Source organism: Coloeus monedula (genome assembly GCF_965178545.1).
Source record: "Coloeus monedula genome assembly, chromosome: 9".
Lineage (NCBI taxonomy): Eukaryota > Metazoa > Chordata > Aves > Passeriformes > Corvidae > Coloeus > Coloeus monedula.
In genome coordinates, this window is record NC_138789.1 from 23,426,108 (window position 1) to 23,449,047 (window position 22,940).

General features: G+C 48.2%; 1 protein-coding gene across 1 annotated transcript; it reads right to left on the minus strand.

Moving 5' to 3' along the window:
• Positions 1-1,156: 1,156 nt before the first annotated feature.
• Positions 1,157-21,430, minus strand: DMBX1 (diencephalon/mesencephalon homeobox 1; the record flags this gene model as incomplete). Its single annotated transcript, XM_082287366.1, is given in 6 exon segments — positions 1,157-1,557; positions 2,008-2,362; positions 3,554-3,732; positions 6,968-7,133; positions 21,277-21,331; positions 21,333-21,430. Coding segments are annotated over 6 exon segments (1,254 nt in total).
• Between the last annotated feature and the right edge of the window lie 1,510 nt (positions 21,431-22,940).

Below are 22,940 nucleotides of genomic sequence, written 5' to 3' on the forward strand. Positions count from 1 at the left end.
AGTTCATCTATTCCCCCTCAGCTCCACAGGGAATATAAAGCCCCTGCTTACACCTGCCTTGCCTCCAGAAGTTCAGCATTTTTCACTTGTTACATTTTTGCTTGATAACCACTTTCGGAACTGAGGGCTCGAGGATAGAATTTGGTGATCAGAGTTTTTCTAGACACAGCTTACATCAAGTTTTTCGTCAAAGAACCATAAAATTAATGGTGTATGAACACACCAGGAGTCCATACGAAATTTTTATTATCTATAGTCAAAGTAAGACCAAAATGCTCACCAAAAAGAAAACCCTGTAATTTGTAAATAAAGTTTGCACTTCACTGAAGATCAAAGAGGAAATAAAATAGATCAAAAATAATCCTGCGAATTTGGCCTTCATTTTCTCCCAGCCAGCAGCATTTGGCCAATATTTCGTCATCTTTGAGCAAGTGCTATTAAAAAGAAAACAAAAAATGCTTGCCTTATAGGAAGTGCCTAAACAGGAAATTCACCTTCAGGTCATTTCCCAGTTGTTAAAAAATTATCTTCAGCAGAGAAGGGAGAAGTGGAGAGGTGAAGTGCACAATCATTTCTCTTCCCCATGAACACCTTTAGGATGCTGACCCAAGAAGAACAACTAGCTACCAGCTGAGGTCGAGAGGATGGCTGATTTGTAACTCTGATACTAGCTACTAAAATTGAAAAGGAAAGGGGAATAAAAGCAAAAGAGGTCATGGTTCTGTAACACTGACAGTAACACACAGGTGATGGGTGCTGTCAACATTATAAACTATATACAAGACTAAGCAGGACTCTTTCTTCCCCCAAAGAACGCAACAACAACAACAACAAAAAAGTGAATATAACACAGTTGGCACCTTATCGAGGGAATGAGGACAGGGGGCTCCTCCTCAACGTCAAAGCCTTAACTCATGGCAGTCCAGAGGACAGTTCATCTGTCTAAACATAGATCTTCTCCCCCTTCCTCATTAAATATTTAGTGAAGACCAAGCCAGTAGCAGTGTCTGACGCAACCATGGTGCTAGTAAGACGTCAATAAATGCAAAGTTTTCCCTGCATGGGAGCACCTTACTTCAGGAAGAGGTGGGAGCACGTGGGGATCCAAGGAGTGCCGTGTGTAGTGCCAACCTCTGGTGCATCTTCTCGTGGGCAGTCAGTTGGGGAGGGTGTCCAGCCCCAGGGACGCCGCGTGCTGCTTCGCCCGGAGCCTCAGGTTCTCAATGCTCGTGGTTTTACTGTTCAGGCTTGGCAGGGAGCTGGAGGCCTGCAGGATGGGGGAGGACCAGACCTGCTGAGCGTGGGACAGCGACTGGTAATAGGACTGACAGTGCAGGGAGCTTAGTGGGGCCATGTTGACGTTCATGCCCAAGTAGGGCATGGCAGACGGTGTCCCCATTTCAAAGGAGGAGTAATGGACCAAGTTGTTGGTGGCTGCCATGTGCTGGCGGAACTGCTCCTGCAGGCGGAAGAGGCTCAGGGGCGAGGAGGAGTAGGAGTGAGTCTGAGCCAGGCCACTGCTGGATGAAGGCGTCACAGTCGCGCCGATGGGAGACTCTGTAGCAGGAGACAGAGGGGATGGGGGTTATTCCTACAGGCTGCATGCAGGTGCTTATTCACACCCTAGAAGGGTTCGGGCAGCAGCATGGGCTTGTCTCTTGCATTGGAGGGCAAATGAGAGGGGGTGTGACAGCCCATGAGAGCTAAATGTGTGCCTTTCCCATACTTGGCACCTCAGAGTGCAGAAATGGGGCTGAGCTCTCTGCTGCTGCTGGGCACTGTTCTCCCCAAGGTCTAACTGGGGCAGAAGGCTTTGCTCTTTCAATGCTCTAGCAATGGACATGCTGCCTTCTGTGGGGCCTGTTCAGTGCTGAGGACAAGAGGACAAGTGTGGGCAGCCTATCTGTGAGCACCCACTCCACAGGGAACATGGGACTATACCCAATCACCAGCACTCCCTTGGAAAGGGGTCCTAACACCAACCCCCATCAAGATGCTGCCTCTCACCTGCTTTTGGGCTCGCTCTCTTGCAGTTCAAAGCCTTGCTGTCCACACCAGGGCTCTTGTCCACTTTGGCCTCATCCAAGGTGCTCTTGAACTCCTCCTCTCTCTCGGTCTGGTCCTCGGGCGCTGACTCGCTGGCTGACTGCTCCGACAGGGTCAGGTTGAGGTCTGTGCCAGCCTCGCTGGGGAGGCTCTGGACCTTCTCAGTGTCTGGGGTGGGAGCCTGGGTCTCCAGCACCGGTGGGTCCATCTTTCCCTCACTGTGGCTCCCCTCACAGTCCTTCTGCTTCTGCAGCTGCTCTTTCTGCAGGCTACGCTGCTTCTTCCGGAATTTGGCTCTCCGGTTCTTGAACCAGACCTTCAGTGCCACAAGTAGCAGGGGAGAAAAACCAGTGAGAATCTCGCTTGGTGCCAAATTCAGCATCATTCAGCCTGGGAGCTTCAGGGGAACCCCAAGTAATGAGGTACTGCAAGCCCACTGAGCCCAATGGTTATTCCACTTTGCTGGACCTTGGACCTCGACTGTTTTCAGTGCATCTACAAATAACGTATCAATCAGACTTTAAAAAATACCTAGGCTCTATATTGATTCTTTAAGACACTCCACTGCTGGTGTTTTTTGGGGTTTGTTAGGTTTTTTCCCCCTGAATTGGTTAGGCAGCTGCATCTAAAAATAATGTCTTGCAGCTGTAATGTCTGATGACGTGACATTGGCTTACAGTCTGTTACATTTCTAAAACCATTGGGTTGTAAGTGTATCAAAACTACGATGGCAGCACTCAAAGTAAGTCATTACTGACATAGGCTGTTGTCTGGCAACTGCATTTAGGAAAGGAGGGGAGAATCCATATATTTTTTTAACCTAAATCAGCAGACAGGGATTAGAAGAAATATATTTGCAGATCTTGGTCATGTTCTTTGGTTGGTTAGATAGGGAAACAAACCACTTTTTGATCAGAACGTTTTGATATTTATATCAAAGAACTAATTTTTTTCCAGTAGTTTTTCTCTTTCCGATGAAGACTATTTGCGTTTTAAAAGACAAGAACCTCTCCACCAGCAGGTTATGAACTAGAACATTTCACAAGTTGAAACTAAAAAAAAAAGCAAACAAAACCAAGAAGCAAACACAAACCTTGGCCTGAGACGTTACAAATATTGACACTGGTGGAAATGAGCAGCTGGAATTACTTGGGTCTCTACTTTTTTGAGAAAGCCAGAAAAGCCTTGCAAATAAATAAATAAGTAGATTTCTGTTGCTGTTTCTAAAATTTCCCCTAAAGAAATGTGAAAGGACAAATGAAAACCATTGTGCACTTCAGACAATCCTAAATTTAAAAAATGTGGGCGTGGATTTGAAGTTACTTAAGCAGATGTGTGACTTTGGATGATTTTATCCTCCCTGCCCCTGCCTTTGACAACTTCACTGCCCCAAAATCTTTGGTTCCATTGGAAGAATCCTGGAAGGTCAAGGGAGCTGTCAGCCCTCTGGGAACCCCGCTATGTTCTTTTAAACATCCCCACTCGCAAACCCACAGAGTATCGGTACCTGGACTCTGGCTTCAGGCAGGTTTGTGCACATGGCCAGCCGCTCTCTCATCACCACATCTGGGTAGTGAGTCTTCTGGAAGGTCTTCTCCAGTGCCTCCAGCTGCTGGGCGGTGAAGGCCGTGCGACTTCGCCTTTGTTTGCGGTGCTGGGATCCATAACGTGCCTCCAAAATGATGTCTTGAAATGTACAGCCGTTGGAAGACAAGAAAAGTGGCCAATTTAATTATTGGAATTTGTATGCTGACAGTCGAATAAAGCACTTGCTAACATCAGAAAAAACTACAAAATGTTCTTTCGATTGCTTTAGTGCTAATAAACACACACATATGGATTTTACTGGTTAATTGATGTGTCCAAAGAGACAAAACCATAGCAGAGGGGTTAAAACTAGATGACCTTTGAGATCACTTCCAGCCCCAACCATTCTATGATTCTAAAAGCCTGTTCTGTAGAAAGAATTTCTTTCTGTGACATCTGTGGAAGCTGTTGAGACTCCAGTGCTGAATTTGGTTGAAATAACTCAATCTGCTTCAACATCAGTGTGGCAGGACATGCAGATGCCCAGACCCCACCATGGCATAGGTATCTTTCATTAAGAAACACAAATAAAAACGATGCGGGGACGTTCACTGTTGTACTTCTTTAATGTCTCTTGTGGAGCTCACTGTAGTCTTCAAGGCATGATATTGGAGAGCTGTTCTGGGCTGCAGTTCAGAGAGCATTTAAGCTCACGTGCTTTTGTGCATTTAGCTCTAAAGCACATCCTTTACTGAGCACAGACGCTCTCCAGCATCTGGGGTGGAAACTCCTGCCAGGGCCACGTCCAGCCCCACTGGTTGCAAGCCCAGAGCTCATGTGCTGAGCTCTTCTCAGCAGAGCAGCTACTCACAAGGTCAGACTTTGCAAACCAAGCTTGGAAAACTGAGGGCAGAGAAGAAATTCAGACTGGGGAAAATCTGAGGCCAACAGTAAAGGGCTTATTATTTTACCAGGGGCGTTATTATTGCACAACAGTTCGTGGGAGTAGAAAGATCTTAAATCAATGAAAATAAGTTACTTGAAAATGAAAAAAACCCACCCTTTATTATGCAAGTTGGGACATGCTGTGCTACAGCCCTGGAATGAAGCAGTCTGGCAAGAGGTTTGCTCTCAAAGAGGAAATGCAGAAAGAGCAGTGTCTGGTATCATTTTTAATTCGGTTAAGAATGTGACTTCCAGTAGAAGGGAGTAATGAATACACGAGAAAACAATGGAACAGGGAGAAAAAGTGGCACTATCAGTGCACGGAGCTTGATGAAGGCTCTGGCTGCTGTTTATTTGTGCTTTTGTCACGAGCATCGTGACATGAATCTAAACAATAAACCTAAACCTGCTGTCGGGGCCACCCCCAGCACCACACAGCCAGGTCTCAGATCCACTGGCTAAGGAGCGTAGCAAATCAGCTTTGCACCGCTCAAACATTCCTCTTCCAAAACTTCCAGCTGTTCCATTCTAGGTCAGCACTCGCAGCGCCCTTCTGGGGGATTGCCAGAGCTGCGTGGTTTTGGCAACCTGGCAAAGATGTGATCAGGCTAAAGGTCTTCAACAATATAGTGCTGGTTGCATACAAGAGACTCTTGTGTTTGAGGTATCGTAGCTCCTTGGGGAGTTCAAATGCTGCTGATAAAGCTGCCCCTTTGGAGGCAGAGGGACCATCCTTGATGCACCCAGGCACAGCTCACAGTGCAGCCAGGTGAGGAGAAGGGATATTCCAGCACAAGAGATGAAATTGAAGCTGCCCCCAAAACATTTTAAAAAGCTAACATTTGTGTTTCAAGTACACAAAAACAGGAGAAAGGGCACTGGTTAAACACCCTACCTGCAGGCTGGAATATTCCCAAATTTCTAGAGTAGAGGTTAGACTTACCAGCTCCCCTGAGGCAGCAGCTCATGCATTAAGTTTGGCCACTCCAGCAAGAGGCAACCAGCAATTATTTTAATGTTTTAACTATGTTTTCAGGCTTTGTGCAAGAAGGAGAATATAAATTGCAGGTGAGGCTTTGCACTTACAATCAGAAACCTCTGTTTTCTGACTTAAGGTCATTTGCTTTTGTGCTGCTTTATTCTGGCTGTCCCTGGAAGGCAAATGAGATCTATAACCTGCACTGAAAGATATTCAGAAGTAACAGAATGTGAGGCAACTGCAAAGGAAACAGCTTGTAGGTGTATAATGCCTACCCAGCCAATGATAAGCAAACAAGGGGACTGTGGGATTTAGTTTGGAAAGTCTTCCAAGTGGGTTATTAATTTTAAAGATAAGAGGTCAGGAAACCAATTGTATCTTCCGGTCAAGAATATGAGAATAGCTTTTTTATTCTTTTTTCATCTTGCTCTGCTTTACTCTAGTTAGGGCCAAAGACATTAAATCCTCCATGCTCTACTCTAAAAGATACAGGAGATCACAAACATCTTCCAAGAGATCTTCGCAGCTAGAAAAGGGGCACCTTGAGACCCAGGGTCTGCAAGGGACATTGCAGAGTTCAGGGCCATCTGCTCCCATCTGACCACCTGCATACTGAAAGGGGCAGGGAACAAGGGGATGGATGACTGGGACAAGGACAGTGCTCTCTTGTCATCACTCTGCAGTCTTGCAGCAGAGCCAGTAGAAGAGTCCAGGTCTCCTTGATTCCGCTTTGGTTGTTTATTGATGAGGACAGTGACTCCTGCTCTGCCCTGCACCACCTCAAAGATCCCACAGGCCATTGAGAACCGTGTTAAGAAGATCACAATTAGCAGCTGGATAAGGGAATATTGCTGACATGAAGATGTGACAGCCAGCTGTGGCTCACTGATCCAAAGAGTCCAAGACCTTTATCATCATGCCTTTGTGGATTGCCCGTCCAGGAAGACATTCCTCAAACTTCTGGTTGCATTAAGGGACAATGTGGAGAAGCAAGACACGGTCTGGGCTGGCAGGAGGTGGCTGTTAGGGAATGCAAGACCTGAGCTGGTGCCTGAGCCAAGAAATCCAATTTACTTTGTGATCATGTTCATTTTGCCCTTATTTACTGACAAGACTGTAAAATTCTTTGCTGCTTTCTGTTCACTTGTTATAACACCTTTCAGTGTCTTTTTATTCTCTCTTTTATATCCCATATAGTGAGGCCACATCTCATCTCTTCCCTCCACTTCTCAGCCATCGGGTGCCAGTCTGAAGCAAGCTGCCAGCAAACACTGGAGGTCAGGTGTCACCTGCAGAGCTTGGCCACGGGGCCAGTCCTGAAGAGCACACCATGCCTTTGGCTCTGTCATATTCCAGAGGAGTTTCACTCAATGCAAGCAACAAGGGGATTTTTTTTTTTGTGGTTTCTTTTTGTTTGTTTGGGTGGGTATTTAGTGCCAGGGAAGGGCAAAAGCCATGAGTTGTTCTTACCAGCCAGTCTCTCTGCCAGGGTGAGGGCATGCACCGAGGGCCGGTAGTCGGGGGCATGCTGGGCCTGCTGAGCTGCCTGCTGGTGGAGGTTGTACATGGCACTCAGTGAGTTCATGGCGTGCAGGGAGTAGCCGTTCACTCCATAGTGCTGCATGGTGACATAGACCTGCAAAACATCACCCACAGGAGAAACGGGCTTAGGGACGTGCTGTTCCAGCATCCTGGAGTCTCAGGAGAGCTTTGGAAATGCTGAGCTCAAAATTCAAGTGCTGCATGCAAGGCTCATGTCCGACCCCTCAGCTCCAACAGGTTTAGGGATGGGAATGCAAATATCTCCTTAAGCACCATCAACACCAGTCTGGCTTCCAAACTGAAAGCCCAGAATCTGAATACATCCCACTCATGCTGATTGAAATAAGGGAAATTAATTTTTTGCATACCACAACGCATCATATTACAGTGACTTTTAATGCATTGTCCTAGCTCTATCCCAGGGTTAGCTGGGATTTTGTCCCTATCATTTCCTACAGTAGACTGTTTTGTAATCCCATTGCTGAAATGTCAAATAATGTTCCCCATCTGAACTAATTTATAATTTGTTTCCATTGATTATGCATTTTTCTTACAGGTCTTCTTAAGAAAACACAAATGATACAGGGAAAGAACAAAAAAAAGAGCATGTGGTGTTAAAGAAAATAAATCTGCAACGTAATAGCACCAAAAATGTTATGGCTAAAGAGGGAATAAGGTTTGCAATAAATACCGACATTTCATAGCTCAGTAGCAAGGAAATTATTTCAGAAAACTAATGGCTTTTTTTTCTAGTGTGGGCTCTGCATGAAACTTCAAGCTCTTTTTCCTTACAGACCATCTGTAAAACTGAGCTAATATTGATCTCAAAAGCCGAGCAATGCTTCATTCATCCCTGTTGTAAATGACTGAGGGCCTCCAGGACGTCGTTTCTGCAGTTTGTAAGACATCAGAAAGGAAGTTGTGAAACATTAGCCACAAAATAAATTTTTTAAACCACCGTTTACATCAGCAAGTCACCGTCTGGAAAGCCAGTGCAATGAACAAACGTTCAGGGAAAGAGGGTCAGCTGGACTAACTTAAGGAAAGCAGACATCTTCTCAGGCAGCCTCTTAGAAACCAATTTGAACACTGGAGGGAGGTGATGATTTTAGGAGAAATGCCCATGGTTTTAGGAGGAACTTGATGCAATGAACAGTGAAAACTTGGAAGAACAATTATCTGCTGTATTTTCTGTACTGAGAAACGACCTTTGTATTTTCCCGTAAATGATTTATACCATGGAGGTTCAGACTCATGTTGAAGAGGGAAATGAGTTGGTCCCACTGCCCCTCCTGCTCTGAACTCCTGTACTCTCCACCTTGATGCAAGAAGCACAAACATGAAGCGACCCTGTGCCATAGCCAGAGACCAAGCTGGAGTTTCTTGGAAAAGAAGCCGAATTTTGTAGCATAGGGTGTGGGGCATCTTGTGGCTTCTCTCCGTTGTGGTGCCCAGGAACGGGGGAGGGAAACATGCAGCTGGAGTTTGGTCAAACACTCTGCCAACTCAGAGATGACCCTCATGAATGTGAGTTCTGGTTTTGGGATTGTCTTCTCAAAGAGGTTGCAGTAAACTATAAATCCCTAATTTGGGAATTTAGTGCTCAGCCTCACTGCTGTTTCCCCAAGTCCCTCGTGCTCTGCCACTGCATCATTTCAACCCTGAGAGCTGACGAAGGATGACAGGTCCAGGTGTGGTTACACCACAAAGTTCTGACACACACTCTGATGCCAACTTCCTCTGCTTTGTGTCTGCCTGTTCGCCCTCTCTGCATTCACTCCCCACTATTCCAAGCTGAACTGTGAAAATGGACATTTTTAGTTCAGGTGCCAACTGAAATACAAGAATGCCATAGCTCTGCTCTGCTCTAACGCAGCTTAGGGAAGATCTAAGCAATGACAAAATTGTTTGCTGGTTCTCTGCTCAAGGTGAGGGATGTCACACACCAACAGATTTTTGGCATGTATATTTATTTTCCTCACAATGGGGTTCACAGTGAAATTACAGCCGTGATGTTGCTTTCCTGGACTGCAAAGTTTTGCTGCTGGTGGCACGTGTTAAGGGACATGTCCCAGTGACATGTACCACTGACATGGCCACAGAGGACATCTGCTATCACCTGGGAAAGGCTGATCTGTGGTGCAGCCTCACCCCATCCTCGGTGTGGTTCTGTTCCCAAGAGCATCATCCCACCCAATAAAATTGTTCACTGCCTCACTGTCACAGACAAGGGCAGGCCTGGCTTTTCTGGCCAACACAGGCAGCCAAACAGAGATTTGCGGCTTCATTCTGCCTCCTCCCCTCCCAGCTCACTAGTGAACCAGCTGGCTGGTTGCACCAGCTTTGGCCAGCAGGGTGGAGGTCTCAAAGCTTATTAAGTTCCTGCGTGTTTCGTGAAAACCATTTGAGGACACAGAACCTATTAACTGCCCTGGGCTGCTGCCAGACCTCTGTCCTCAACAGACGCTGGAGAATCCACACCGGGGCTCAGCCTTGCCAGAAGATATGGGGGAGGCCAAGTGTCTTTGACTCCCAACTCACAGAAACGCCTGTTTTTCTTTTCTAATCCCCCTTGCATGTGGTCAGCTGTGCAGCAAGCTGGCACATTAGAGGAAAAATGAAGAGGGAGAGGAGGGGAATTTTCCCATACTATACGGTCTTCCAAGGACACTGCCAGTGGTGTTGTGTCTGGAGCCCAGTGTTTCCACTGAAACACTTGCTCCAGGAATATTGCAGCGTATTTGATTGTTAAAAGATGATTTTATGTCAACATTTTTGGGTGGCCTAGAAGAAAGTGCATCAAAAAGAAAAAAAGAAAAAAGAGAAGGACTTCATAGGGATGGACTCAGGATGGGAGTCAATGCCCATCACAGCTTTGGTGATAACTGCCTTTTACGCTGCAGTGCAGACAACAGGCAGAACTTCCTACTCACTTGTGTAGCAAATGTATCATCCCAGATTCGGTGTAAAAAATGAGGGAATTTACTGAGCGAGACGGTTCAGCTGGGTAAGCAAAGTTAACTGAGACCACAAATAGCTCCTGTTTAACTGTCAGCTCTGAGCTCACTCCAACCCCAATAAATTAAATATTTAAAAGACATCATGCAGCAATTTTTTTTAATGGAGGAAGCCATTCATCAAGCCACTGCTGTGTTTCACAAGCTGTCGAATAGTGCTTACACTGGTTAAAATAATCTTTATATTTCATTAAGCAACCAAATAAGCTGATCCCTTCCCACTGGCTGTATAGATGGTCTTAATTTTCAAAATCTGCAAATGCATCTTTTATGTCTCTGCATGGCTGGAGGGCCTCAGGAACAGCCACAGCCAGGAGGAGGATGAGAGCAAAGTTTGAACTCCTGCTTTATGGAAGGGTATGGGCTTGAGCATCTGTGGATAAACTGGGAGGTTAAAGTAGGGTCCACCCTGAAAGAAAGGATCCTCATCCTGATTTTGTGCATCAGAGATCATTGAAGAGTTAGGAGCAGCAGAGAAAGGAGATAGAAGCTGAGGAAAGGTGCAGGAAAACAGTAGGTGAGGGAAGAATGCCCCTGCTGGGAGCCTGTGGGCTGGTCCTGCAGTGTTTGCCCAGCACAGGGGGGGGATGCTGCCATGCAGTGCCTGGGCTGGCACCTCCTGGGGCAGGTGGTCCCTTTCTGCATGGCCCCTCAGGGCAGCAACAGTGACTCTCCCACCCCCGGCATCACAAGCCCGGCTCTCTCCCTGCTTCCCACATTTCTCAGCACCCGGCTGTCAGGTCTCCTCACCATGCCCCGCACCAGACGCTGCCGGCGTTCCCACTCTGTCCTTACAGTCCAGGCATTGCTACCTCAGTGCCAAAAACCCTTCCATGGCTTTTACCTCTCACTTACATTTTTGCTATGGAAGACTCATGGATGCTGTGCCTGTTTTTCTTCCCAAGCCTGTGACTTCTCAGCCTGCAGGAGCTGTGTCCTGCCAGGATCCAGCCTCACAGAGAGGACGTGGGGTTCCCCTTAGCTTTAACTGCTGCTGTCTGTGAGAAATCCAGGTTTCTCCATTCCTGCATTTCTTTGAGGCCAGGCAATGTAGCATTCTGCCCATCCCAGACTAATCCACGGCCCCCACCACTCTGTATTCAGCTGCTGCTGTTCAATCTGATGCAAAACAATTTGCACATTTACCAGCTGGAAACAGGAACCCCGTTACCCCAGAGCAGAGCTGCACTGCTCCAACTAGCGTGGCTCCCATCCGTCCCTTCCCAACACTGGCCTTGAAAACCTCAGGTTCCCATCAAGTCATCCAGCACAAGAGTGGTGCAATTAATCATGCACCACCTAACACCTAACAAGGGAGATCTGACCCTGGGTTTTAATATTCTCAGCTTTGTACAAGGCTTTAAGTTTCCCTATTTAACTGGTAACTAATTTTGTATAATTTTTGCATGTAATTCTGTCCTGAGAGAAGATGCAAAGAGGGACCCATGCATTTCCTCAGCAGGTGACAATTCCTGTTCCTAGTGGCTTGTGTATGTGGAATTGAAACAGACCTAAGAACAATTTCAAAAAACGAGGTATTGAAGTTTTCTGAGAAGTACGTGGCAAGAGAACATCCATATTTTCCCTTCTATCAGGGAATAAAACCCCAAAACAACAAACCATCACAACAAAATCACAAAATTCACCCTGGAGCCTGGAGCTAAATTAAGTGCACCCAACAATTTGAAATAAGGGCAATTTTCTGTCCACATTTCATCACGTTACTCCCCCCATCAAAACATCATCAATCTGTACCTGGCTTCACCTGCCAGTCACACGCAAAGTCTTCAGCAAAATTACAGAACTGACAAAACCCATTCATGGAGAAGTGGATCTATCCCTGCATCCTGCAAACTCAAGGGTCCCTTGTGCTGGCCACAGAGCTCCTGTCATTGCTGGCAAGTTTATTTTCATCCCAAGCTGTCCTGAACTAGGGCATCCACAGCAGCTCCCTGTGCCAGCACTGCTCTGGAGGGACGGAGCTCTAAAACCAAGACACTGTTTTTGCTCCCCAAATCTAAACTGAGGTGAGATGGAGGAAGTTTATTCAATAGCTTATTCTGGCCAGTTTTCCGAGGTAGAAGCAAAAAAATGCCTAGGACAAGACTTTTGCCCTTCTTAAGCAAACACTGTCAGGTGAGATGAGGCTGAGGCTGGATGTAGGACATGTAGCTTTGCAGGGGCTTTGGACCATTTTCTCTTTTCCCTCCAAATAGTGAGTTATGTCAAACTCAAAGAAGTACTGAGACTCAATTCATTGATCTACACAAAACAGTCCGATGCCATAATGAAGAATGGGGTGATAAAACCTATGAGTTAAAAATACTGAATTATTCCTAGATGTTTCAAGAAGAGGATACCAGAGTCTGCTTTTGACTGGTGGGCACTGTGAAGTGTTTCTTTAGCACTTTATCAAAGCTCAGGAGGGTTGGTGATGGTGTGGAAGGTGTATGAGGCCTTCTTTACATGGGGAATAAACTGTACAAAAACCCCTCAAATCTGGACTTCAGAAAGTCACTTTCAGAAGGGAATTTCAACACCATAGTTCATTGCTTATGAAGAGATTCACCACAGATGGACTTAAAGTTTGGAAGAGCTCGGCACAGCCTCGGGTGTGTGCCCTGATGGAAGGCACAGCTTGCACACAAGAAAAGGATCAGTTAAAAAAAACCCAAGCATGAAACAGAAATCTGGTGCACTTGATTGGTGTTCAGGGTTCTGCAGGTGACAGAAAAAAATAGGAGTAGCCCTGTCATGTAAAAGAAAAGTTGTGGTCCTCAGCCTGAGCACCTGCAAAGGTGCTACAAATCACTGTTGGTGTTTATGCAAAGCACAGGAACCCACTGTCATTGCTAACAGGGAATAACAGCAAATGGTTTGTGCTGCAACATCCTTTCCCCCTTATTACCACTGGCAAAAAACACCACTGAAAATAAAACCACAACAGAATATCCCCCCTCACCTCCCCCGGAGCTGTTCTGTGTTATGATTTTATGCTTTAATTCCTTATTCAGAAACACTTCAAATCAGAAAGATAAATAACAAATCTCTGACTCTGTGTAACTCACATTCCAGGAAAACAGGCTCACTCTATAGACAGACATTGGGTTTATATGTATTTGGTACTAAATGAATTACATACCTGGGGGGTTATGAATAAATGATCCTAGCAAGAGGTTTTCTTCAATCTTTCTTTTTTTTTCTCCTAATATATCCCTAAATCTTTTAGATATATAAAGGCCCAAAATCATGTAAGATAATAACCAACATGTTATAAATCAGTTTTGTTCCTCACGTGAGATTACTGAATGTCTAAGGAAACAATTTCACCTTTGTAGTGGATGAAATATAAATAATTTGAAATACTGCAACACATCATAGGTTCTCATTCAAATGTCAAAGTCGGAGAGCAGCATGCACCATAAAAACAGGCTTCCAAAAGACTTTCCTCATAACTGAAATGAGGAATTGAGAACAGCTCCCAAAAAAAACCCCTCAGGACTCTGCATTTTTGATCTTCCTGAAATATTTTTACACCTGTGAAAATCCCTAGATTTAAATGAAGTTAATTTCTAAGTGCAGAGAGAGATCTTAATTAAAGAGGATCTAGTTAAACAAGTCACAACCCACTGAAAGCAAAACCTGACCAATTATGCCAATTCCTGCAGCTCACACTCAGCTATTCCTAGTGACCTTGGTATAAATAAAGAGATCTTTTTCTTAAAACCAGGAGGACTGCTGGCAGCTGAAATCTGGAAATACTTCCAGTCAGGGACAGCGTCACCATTTTTTGGATAGACCTTGTCAAATAATTGCCTCTTTGAGGCTGTGCTGATGATGAGCACAGAAACTGTGTTTGTAATGCTCATCTCTTTATAGTGGAAACATAACGGCATGCGAGAGGGCTTGTCATTTTAATAAAACAAACCTCAGAGCATCCTGCTGAGACAAGGAAGTTTTGTTGCAGGACTCTACGAATTCTCGACAGCAGGCTGTGAGTGGCTGAGGTAACAGGCCCTGGCTGACAGGGGTAACTCACATCAGCTGCTGTGATTTTTATTTAAGGCTTTTGGGAAATCATCATTTTTCACCCAAAAGCCCCAGATAACAGAAGTGAGCGATTGATTAGACACTTCCTGGCAAAAGACTTTCCAATGCCTCTGTTTGCAGAGGAATTCTTCAGAGGGCAGGCTTGTTAGGTCGAAAATGAAGAAAATAAAATAAAGACATTCTCCAAGTCTCTGCTTTTGAGTGAGGGATAAGTTTTAGGGCTTGCAGCCCAGCAGCTTGTAGCCCAGCAGCCAGGAGTGGCATTACTAAACATCACTGGGGTGCTAAATACCTCGCTTGTCGTAATTTACACGAGAAAATCAGTGCTTACAGATCAACCCAGGACAAACCTCCCTTCTCCCCTTTGGAGCAGCACTCAAGCCTCAGTAGAAGCTCTTGGAATTTATATTGAAGTGGAACATTTTCCTGGGTAAAGCTCTTGATATGAAGATCGCTTTGACTATGGTTTCCCATCACATTCTGCTTCCACATCAGTCAGCAACAACAACAACAAAAAAATCCTGCATTTAAGATTTCTTATCATTAACACCAGAATGGAAACTGAACCCTACAGCCCAGCTCTGCCAACACTGATGCTGCACGCACCACATCCGTGGATATGGAATGCGGTCACATCCCACTGCAGCCAGGCTTGCGTGTTCCTGTGCTGCCCACCTACTTCCCCCTCCAGACCTTACAGCATCTCTGCCTCTGGACTGCCCTGAATTCAGAACTTGGAGTAACCTTAAAGTACCCTGCAATCAAACTACTGAATTCACGAGCTGCTTAAAGGGTTAATCTTTGGTGTTTGTACGAAAAAAAGCCCCGAAGTACCTGCTCAGCCCTCTGCCTCACTTCTGTGGAAAAGGCTTTCTTGAGAAGCATTTTGTTTTCCCTAATGCTGGCAAAGGGAATTTTCCAAACCAGACTCCCCCACTCTGCCCCTCTTCAGGGCTGCTGGAAGCAGGAGGATGGCTCGCTGCTTGCTCTCTGCCCCCAAAACAGCTTTTGCCTGCAGCGTATTTGATTGCAGATTGTTCCCATGAGCAAACTGACCGTCTTGAAGGCAGCCTCTTGGGGCTTCTGGTTCAGGGATCTCCCTTCCCTGGAAGATGGAGCAATATCCTGGAGGATTTTACCCATGACAGTCTCATTAAGAAGACAAGGATCTACAGTTCTGTGTCAAAATATATTTTTAAGCCTGTGACCTTTAGTGACAAGGACCTGTGTCTGTCATGAGCACCACAACCACGACACTGATCTGACAATCTAGCACTGAGCCCTAACAAGGGAGATCAAACACTGCAAGAAGTGCACAGATGAGCTTTGTAAAGATTTGCTGAGGCAGTTTAAGACATTCCCAGTTCCATTCCTGCTGCTTCCAGGTGCTGCAAGCCTGGAAGCCGGGCTGGCAGAGGGGAATGCGGGCTTGCTCCAGGCACTCCCAGTGCAATCCTCAGCCCAGATGCTGGGCTCCACGGGCAGGCACTGGGATGAGGCATGCAGGGAGGGTGATTTCTCCACCCACCACCACCACTACTGATCTAGTAGAATGTAAAAAGTTGAAGCTGTAAGTTCTGGGTGTTAAGTTGAGAGAGTTTGGTATGCACACGAGGAGGGGAGCAGCGTATCTTTGTGAAATGCAGCGGTTTCTGCCACACTGCTGGAGTTTAACCCCACTGGCACAAAAGGACTTTCCTAGGGGCTCTTCTAGCTGGTTACATGGAAGGCTGTGAGGTTATGATGCCAAGTGCCATTCTACTTGAAGGTGATTTTGAGAGATATAAAGAGCAAGCAAAATTCAAAAGCAACAGAAGCTGAGAGCCTGAACTCAGGATGTTCCTGCAAGTTCAGCTGGACCCTGCCTCTGCCGCTGCAGATGATTCTTACAGTCACAAAACACATGATGGCAACTGCTCCTGCTCAGACTTAAATCAGCTATAAGGCAAAATGACAGACAATCCTGCCTTGGTCAAAAATAGAAAAAAAAAAAAAAAATCCTGAAAGGCAGCTCCTCAAGCCATGCAATTGTGGGGGATTTCTAATACCTTAAAAGAATAAACCAGAAGTTCTAACTTTGCAAGTGGTAACACCATTTTTCATCCTAGCACTAAAAAAGATGCTCGAGCTCAGTGGCTTTTACAAGGAGGGGCTGGGGTGGGGGAAAGACTTGTGCCACCTTAAAACAGGGCCACGAACTGGAGTTAGTAGCAGCAGTGCCAGGGGCTGGGGAGCACCACGGGTACATGCAAGGCTTCCTTTCCCGTAAGCGTTTGGATCCCTACACCGAATGAAGTGCGGCTGCCAAGGTAAGCAATGTATTTTGGCCACCAGCAGGTGATGTGTGCTCTAAAGAGCTGTGTGCTGTAAAGCAGGCAGAGCTGCTAGACGTCTGCTGGGTTTTGTGGGGAGATGCGGAGTCCCGCAGCAGAGGCACGCTTACCCACCTCGGGCTAACACACACCGAGGGCTCGCAGAGCTGCTCCCTGCTCGCTCCACCCTGTGCTCAGCACGGCTGGAGACATCGGGTTTCCACAGCTCCCTCGAGCATTTTTTCCCTGGCGAGATCCATCAGCTCGTCTCCCCCAGTGCAACTGTTCCTCTTCCTTTGGAAGATCCAGGTGGAGTTCCCAAGCATCGCACTCACGCTTTCAGTGTTACAGCACCATTTCTCAAGGCAGTATCTGCTCTGGCCATACAGAGGCTACAGCTGGTCCTGGGAGAGCTGTGCCAGCTACCCTCAACTCCTGGCGTAAATACCCATTTCCCTCCCTTCGGAGCACTGCTGGTCCATCCTGCTCCCAGCCCTCCCTCAGAGACTCTCTCCTTCCCATGAGCTGTAATTCCACCAGACCTGCTTTAGGAAACAGAAGAAATCTGATCCAAAACTTAATGAAGTTAAAAGGACTTTTAAAAAAAAAAATCTATTTCAATAACTCTTAGAGTGAAATAAACTGGTGAGAAAAGTCCTGGAGTTTGGCTAACCCTGGTGCACCATGAATTAATTCCTATTTGGCTACATTTCCGAATTCTCCACCCTCTTCACAACCAGCATATTTTGATGGAAATTCCCCCGAAGTAGGTTAGTTTATTGCTAGCTGTATAGGATTGGAAAATTTGGGATTTATTGAATCCATGTTCTTCAGCATTTTCCCCACTCCTGTGTTTTTCCAGAAGAAGCAAGGTAGCTATAAATGTGCTGTTCAGACACAAGTTGTGGAAATCAGCTCTCAACCTTTTGAAAGGGTTTCAGGCCCATTGACATTCATCAGTGCTTCAGCAGAAGCATTTTCCACTTGAAGAGCTAAATTTTGTGATGCCTCTGAAAAACCACTGGAATCTTAGAAAACATTGACTACTTCTAGCTAAGACCCACAGCATCACCAGTAAAACCAGTAAGTAGCTATATCAGAAGAGCTTGGTCCTGGACTTTCTCTGCAGCACCTTTGTTTTGTCAGAGCTGGTTGTAAAAATAACAGAGGAAAAAGAACTCTTCGCTCTGGCTTCTTTTCAGTCAATTTCCCTCTTTCTCGGCAAAACATTCTTTAAAGGATAAAGACACTGGGGACAAAACCCACTGCAGTCACTCCCTCTACAACTATATTGTGAAAAAGTTGCCTGACCAGCCTGTCCTTCTCTCTGATTTGTGGGAAGCTCCTCTGACTCCGTTTCTTCGCTGCAGGCAGAGACACTGGCACTAAGGAAAAGCAACATCTGCACCAGCTCTGTGAAACAGAGCTGTGCCTTCTGATACGGCAGTAAGATCCCTGCTCATGTGCATGAGCGTGAGGAGAATCTCCCATTTAGACATCAAGATGTCTAAATTAGCAGGAAAAGCTGGAAAGCTCATCTAAACTGGCTTTCTGTGTACTGACAGTACAATTTTGGGTGTATTTTTGCATTGACGATGTGGGCATAATTTAATACAACCTCTCATCAGTCATGGGGTAACTCAGGGCTGAAGTCATTTTTACCCTTTCAGGAATTTTGTGCCCATTACAGTTCTTAGTTAGAATGGGAAAACTGAGCTTAGAAGCACAATCCAAAAGCCAAAGGGTTGTAGATCCAAGTCTCTCCGGCTGGGGCAAACAAGGAAGAGGGATTGGCTTGCATCAACTTACTCATGGGTGAAAAGTGAACATGGAAGGGAGAAGCTGAACAGTCAGTGAGCCAGTTCTGAGATGTGGTCAGGAGAAAGAGCAGTGAGAAACTGCAGATTTACTCCCTGCCTGCCATTGCATGGGGAGTGTGGGCCAGGGAGGGTGTAAAATCTCTCATCTGTAGGATGAGTCCCATCCTGCTCTCCTTAGGACAGGCGGGACACAGAGCAGCCTCATCTGCGCTGGGGCACCCCGTGGGGCTCAGCCTTTGCCCTTCATCGAGAACACGACCCACATCCTGTAGGTGGCTGAGGTACCCAGCAGGGTCAGCTGTCCAAGGCTTGGAGACTCGGGGAGGAGACGAAAAAAAGCAGCAGATATTGCTTGAAAAGCTGGGGAAGGTGGGTGCTGAAGGTTACCCCTGCAGCCCTCCTTGCCGAGCCCTGGGCAGGCTGGGAAGCGACCAGCGGCTCCCCCAGCCCAAGGAGGGTCCCACCCGACCCAGCTAAAAGCAGATTTCGCTTCTCTTTTGCGTTGTGTTCTGTGCAGAGGTGAGGGAGGGTAAATAAACCCCGAACCCTCCAGCCCTGCCTTTGGGGAAGCGGGAGGCTACTTCAGACAAAACTGTTATCCATTAACATCCAATTATCACTTGGTCTAAGCCATTAATTATAAATCAGCCTCCTAATTGGGATAATTAGCTCTCTGCTACTTAATGTAGTATGACTGATGCGTTTGGAAAGAAGGTAATCAGTCCATTTGTTTAGCGTTAGGCGAACAAATCCAACTCTCATGGTTTAATTTCAGCCGCAGCCTTCCCACCGCCTTCCCCCCTCGGCCCACCGTCAGCATTCAAAGCTCATTGCAGCTCCGCTAATTGTTTGGGAATCACGGCGGGGATGGGCACACGCGTCTCCGCGGGGCTTTCGGGACAGCAGCCCCTAGCCCGGGGATGCGACCGGATTCGCCCCTCCCTCGGGGGGAATTGCTGGGATTTTGGGGAGAGGGTTAAAATTAGAGGGGACGGGTTTGAACCTGAGCGCGACCCCACAGTTGGGATCGCTCCGGAGGAGCGAGGGGCTCCGCACCTCGCATCCCCCCGTCACCTCGGCCGGGCCTCGCCTCTAGAAACCATTTCAGGGAGAGCGGAAAAACTTTCCTTTTTATTTTTTTTTCCCCCCCTCTCCTTTCCTCCACTTCCCCTGGAAGTCTCATTAATGCCGGCTGCTCGGCGAGCCGCCGATAGCTGCGGGACATGATTAGATATTTATTACTGTCATTTACATGGAAAACTTGAGCTAACCATGTGGAACTGGAGGGGGCCGCCGGAGGGGACGGGATGAGGCGGAGCGGGGACATTTCTTTTCCCCGGCGCTGAAAGTGGAGCCGGAATGCTGGACACAGCCGGAGCGCGGCCGGCTGGAGCAGAGGGTGCGGGGACAACCCCGCAAAGCCCCCAGCCAGGGGCAGGGCTGTTGGGCCGAGCCCTCCCCGGGTCTGGGGCTGCGGTGCCACCTCGCTCCACCCGCATTTCGTTTCGAAAGGGAGCGGGCAGCGCTCGGTGCGGGAATCCCACCGGGAAACGGGGGATGTTACCCCCTCCCTCCTTTCTGCTGACGGCCTCGCCGAGGCGACTCTCGGGGACACCAAGGACCTATCCCGGGTCCCCCCACAGGCGCCCGAGGTCGCCGCTTGGAAATAAATGGAGAGCACAGCCGGGAAAGCCGCCGACCGCGGGGACAGGATGGCTCCGTTTGGGGAGTTTCTCGCCTCTTCTCTCCCCAGATAAAGGGACCGGCACGGCGAGTGTCGCAGTCAAACCCCATCTCCATCGGAGGAGAAACTTCCCCGAGGGCCTTGCTTTGGACTAGAGGAGCCCGTGTGTCCCGTCCCCAGCAAGGCTTCCAGGGAGGTCACCCTCGCCCTCTCCTTGCCCTCTGCAAGGGGGTCGGGTCCCGGGTGCCCCGGGCAGCCAGCACCGAGTGGGAACACGGACTTCTTTCCGCTGAAGTGCTGGCCGCGGCGGAGCACAACCCACCCCCCCTTCGCTATCTGTTATCCCATGGCCCGAGGGGCGACTCTGGCGGAGATGTATGAGATCTCTTGCGGTAAAAATATGCATGCGGATCCCCATTTGGTTAGCCCTATAATGGAGGTGTAAATAGGTTTCGACTGCGAAGCCCTTAATTTATCAAGAAGGGCTGACAGCGCAGGTCCGGGATTTATACACCCCTTAAAGAGGGAGAACGCGGAGGGGGGGGGGCCGCAAAGACCGGCCTGCCAGCTCCTTACAGGGGGTCCCCGTCCGTTTTGCCGTCTAACCTCGCAACGGGGTGATGTGGGGGTGTGATTTGTCCTAAAAAGGCTTCCTAGCGCTGCCGGCATATCGCCCTCCCTTCCGCAGTCAACTTCCAGCCGCACCAGAAAGAAAAAACAATCCCGGAGCCACCCCCAGAGGGGCCATCGCCATCGTCCCCTGCTCCCGGCCCCTCTCGGGGGTGTTTCTGCCCTCGGCAGCTCTCCCCAGGCTGCGCAGCTTACTAAAACATCATTATGTAAATGGGGGGAAAGTTGCGCTCTCCTCCTGCGGAGCCCGGCTGACAGAGGGATGCGCGTCCCCCACCATTCCCTGAGCCGGCTTATAACCCTCGCATCCCCGCCAGCTGCCTAAACCACACCGGAGCGGGCTCGGAGTTGGAGTCAGTAGGGAACGAAGCCCCGAGCTGGTAGTGGGGGGGGGTTGCATTTTTTTTTTTTTTCGCCGTGGTTTGGATTTTTTCTTTTTTTTTAAGCGTGGTATACCCCAAATAAACAAGAAAGAAAAAAAAGGAAAAAAAAAAAAAAAAAAAAAGAAGCGCAGGAGGACACATAATTCGCGCTGGAGCACGGGCTAGGCTTCTCCTCTTCTCCTCCTCGGCGGTGCGCGCATCCCTGCCAGCGGTCCCTCCGCCGGCCGCGCATTCCCCCCCGGACAGATTCCCCCTCCTCGCAAGCCATCCCCAAAGTGCTCTTCTTTCCCGCTCGGCATCCCCAGCCCACCCGGACCCGCGCTGCCCGGGGGGGTTCTTACCTGGGGCGGTGGGGCAGCCTCTCCGCCCGCCGTGGGAGCGGGGACGCGCGTGGGAGCGCGGCGCTGCGCCCCGGCCCGCCCTACTCCATCCGCCCGCGCTGCCTGCGCGCTGCCTGCGCGCCCGGCGGAGCTGCCATCTACCGGGAGTCAGCATTGGAGAAGGATTTTTAAAAGGAGCTTCATAGCGACCCGGGAGCTACCCAGCAAGATTTTCAATGGTCCTCCACCCTGTCAATCAAAGCGGGGCTGCTGATACACCCCCCCCCCCCCCCCCAACATTTCTTACTAGTCATTTACTCCAAGCCGAGGTGTAAACGCCTAATTAAATCCCTGAACGCGGACGGGATGCCGGCGGAGGGAGGAGGGCTAGAGCCAGGACTAGGGGGGTGGTGGGGTCCGTAAGGCACAGGGAAGGGAAGCCGTGCCTCTCTCCGCGCCCCCCGCTTAGCACCACGCTGGATCACACCCTGAAGTTTCCTTCTCCCCCGACGGCCCCTGAGTGGGGATGCTGGTGGGGGATAATCTCCTAACCTTAATTACAGAGCGACCGCGGTCCTCCACCCTCCTCCCGGCCGTCTCGCTGTCCCAGTTTAGCCTGCTGCACCCCTCGACTACTCTTTAAAATGGGGGGTTGGGGGCACGGGCACGGTCACAACTCGGAGAGATAAAATAGGAGCCGTGGAAGGAGCTCAGAGGAGCGTTGGGCGAAGGATTCGCCGCCCGCCCCGTCCGGGAAGCTCCGCTGCGGCAGCCGGGAGCCCACGGGCGGCCCTGCCGGGACAGGGGAGCCAGGGAAGGCAGAGGGAGGGACAGCGGGCAAGGGGGGACCCCGAGGAGCTTCGACGGGGAAGGAAGGAGCATCCTCCAAGAATCTCCCCGCTCGTGATTTTTTTTTTTTTTTATATTTTCCCCCGAAATACTTTTTTTTCCCCTTCGGTATATAAAAAGTGGAAAACCAGCTTTTCCTTTTCTTGTATTTCCTTTTCTTTCCCTTTTTTACTCTCTCTGCGGGATTTTCGCAGGTATCTTCCCGTCCAGCGGCCGGGCTGGTTATCTGGCAGAGCTCACTAACTGGAGCGGTGGTTGTGTTTGCTTTTCAGCTTTGCCATGCCTTCGCAGCAGAAAGAGCAGTTTAAAGCCTTTAGAGAGATTGCTAATAGATGCCAGTTCCTTGCCTTTAGATTCTCTCCCAGCCCAGGAGGATTTAGGATGGGATTGGGAGACGAGACGCCATTTCAGGCTCCAAAACACCCTGTTTTAAAATGACTGCGGGTAAGAGGATTAAAACAATAATACCCTTCTCTTCTTGAAGGTTTTTTTTTTCCTCTCTCCCTCCTATAGAAAAGATTTCTTCTCCCAGAGCAAAACCGTTTAGACAGGAATTAAGGGAACAAGAAAGAATAAGAGGGGGGGGAGAGGACCTTTTAATTTGAGCTTGATATTTTGAACAAATTCTGACCAAAAGAAAAAAAGAAGGGATCGGTCTGGCTCGGGACACCAGAAGGCTCCAAGTGCCACTTTCTTGTATATATTTTTATTGTACATATTTATTCTTTTTTAAACCAGTGGTTATGGGGTACCAAATGATCGTCTCGGGAAAGAGAAGGAGGGGGTGAACCTATTGAAATCTATTCCAACCTGTTCCTGCCCTCGCTCCACCGACG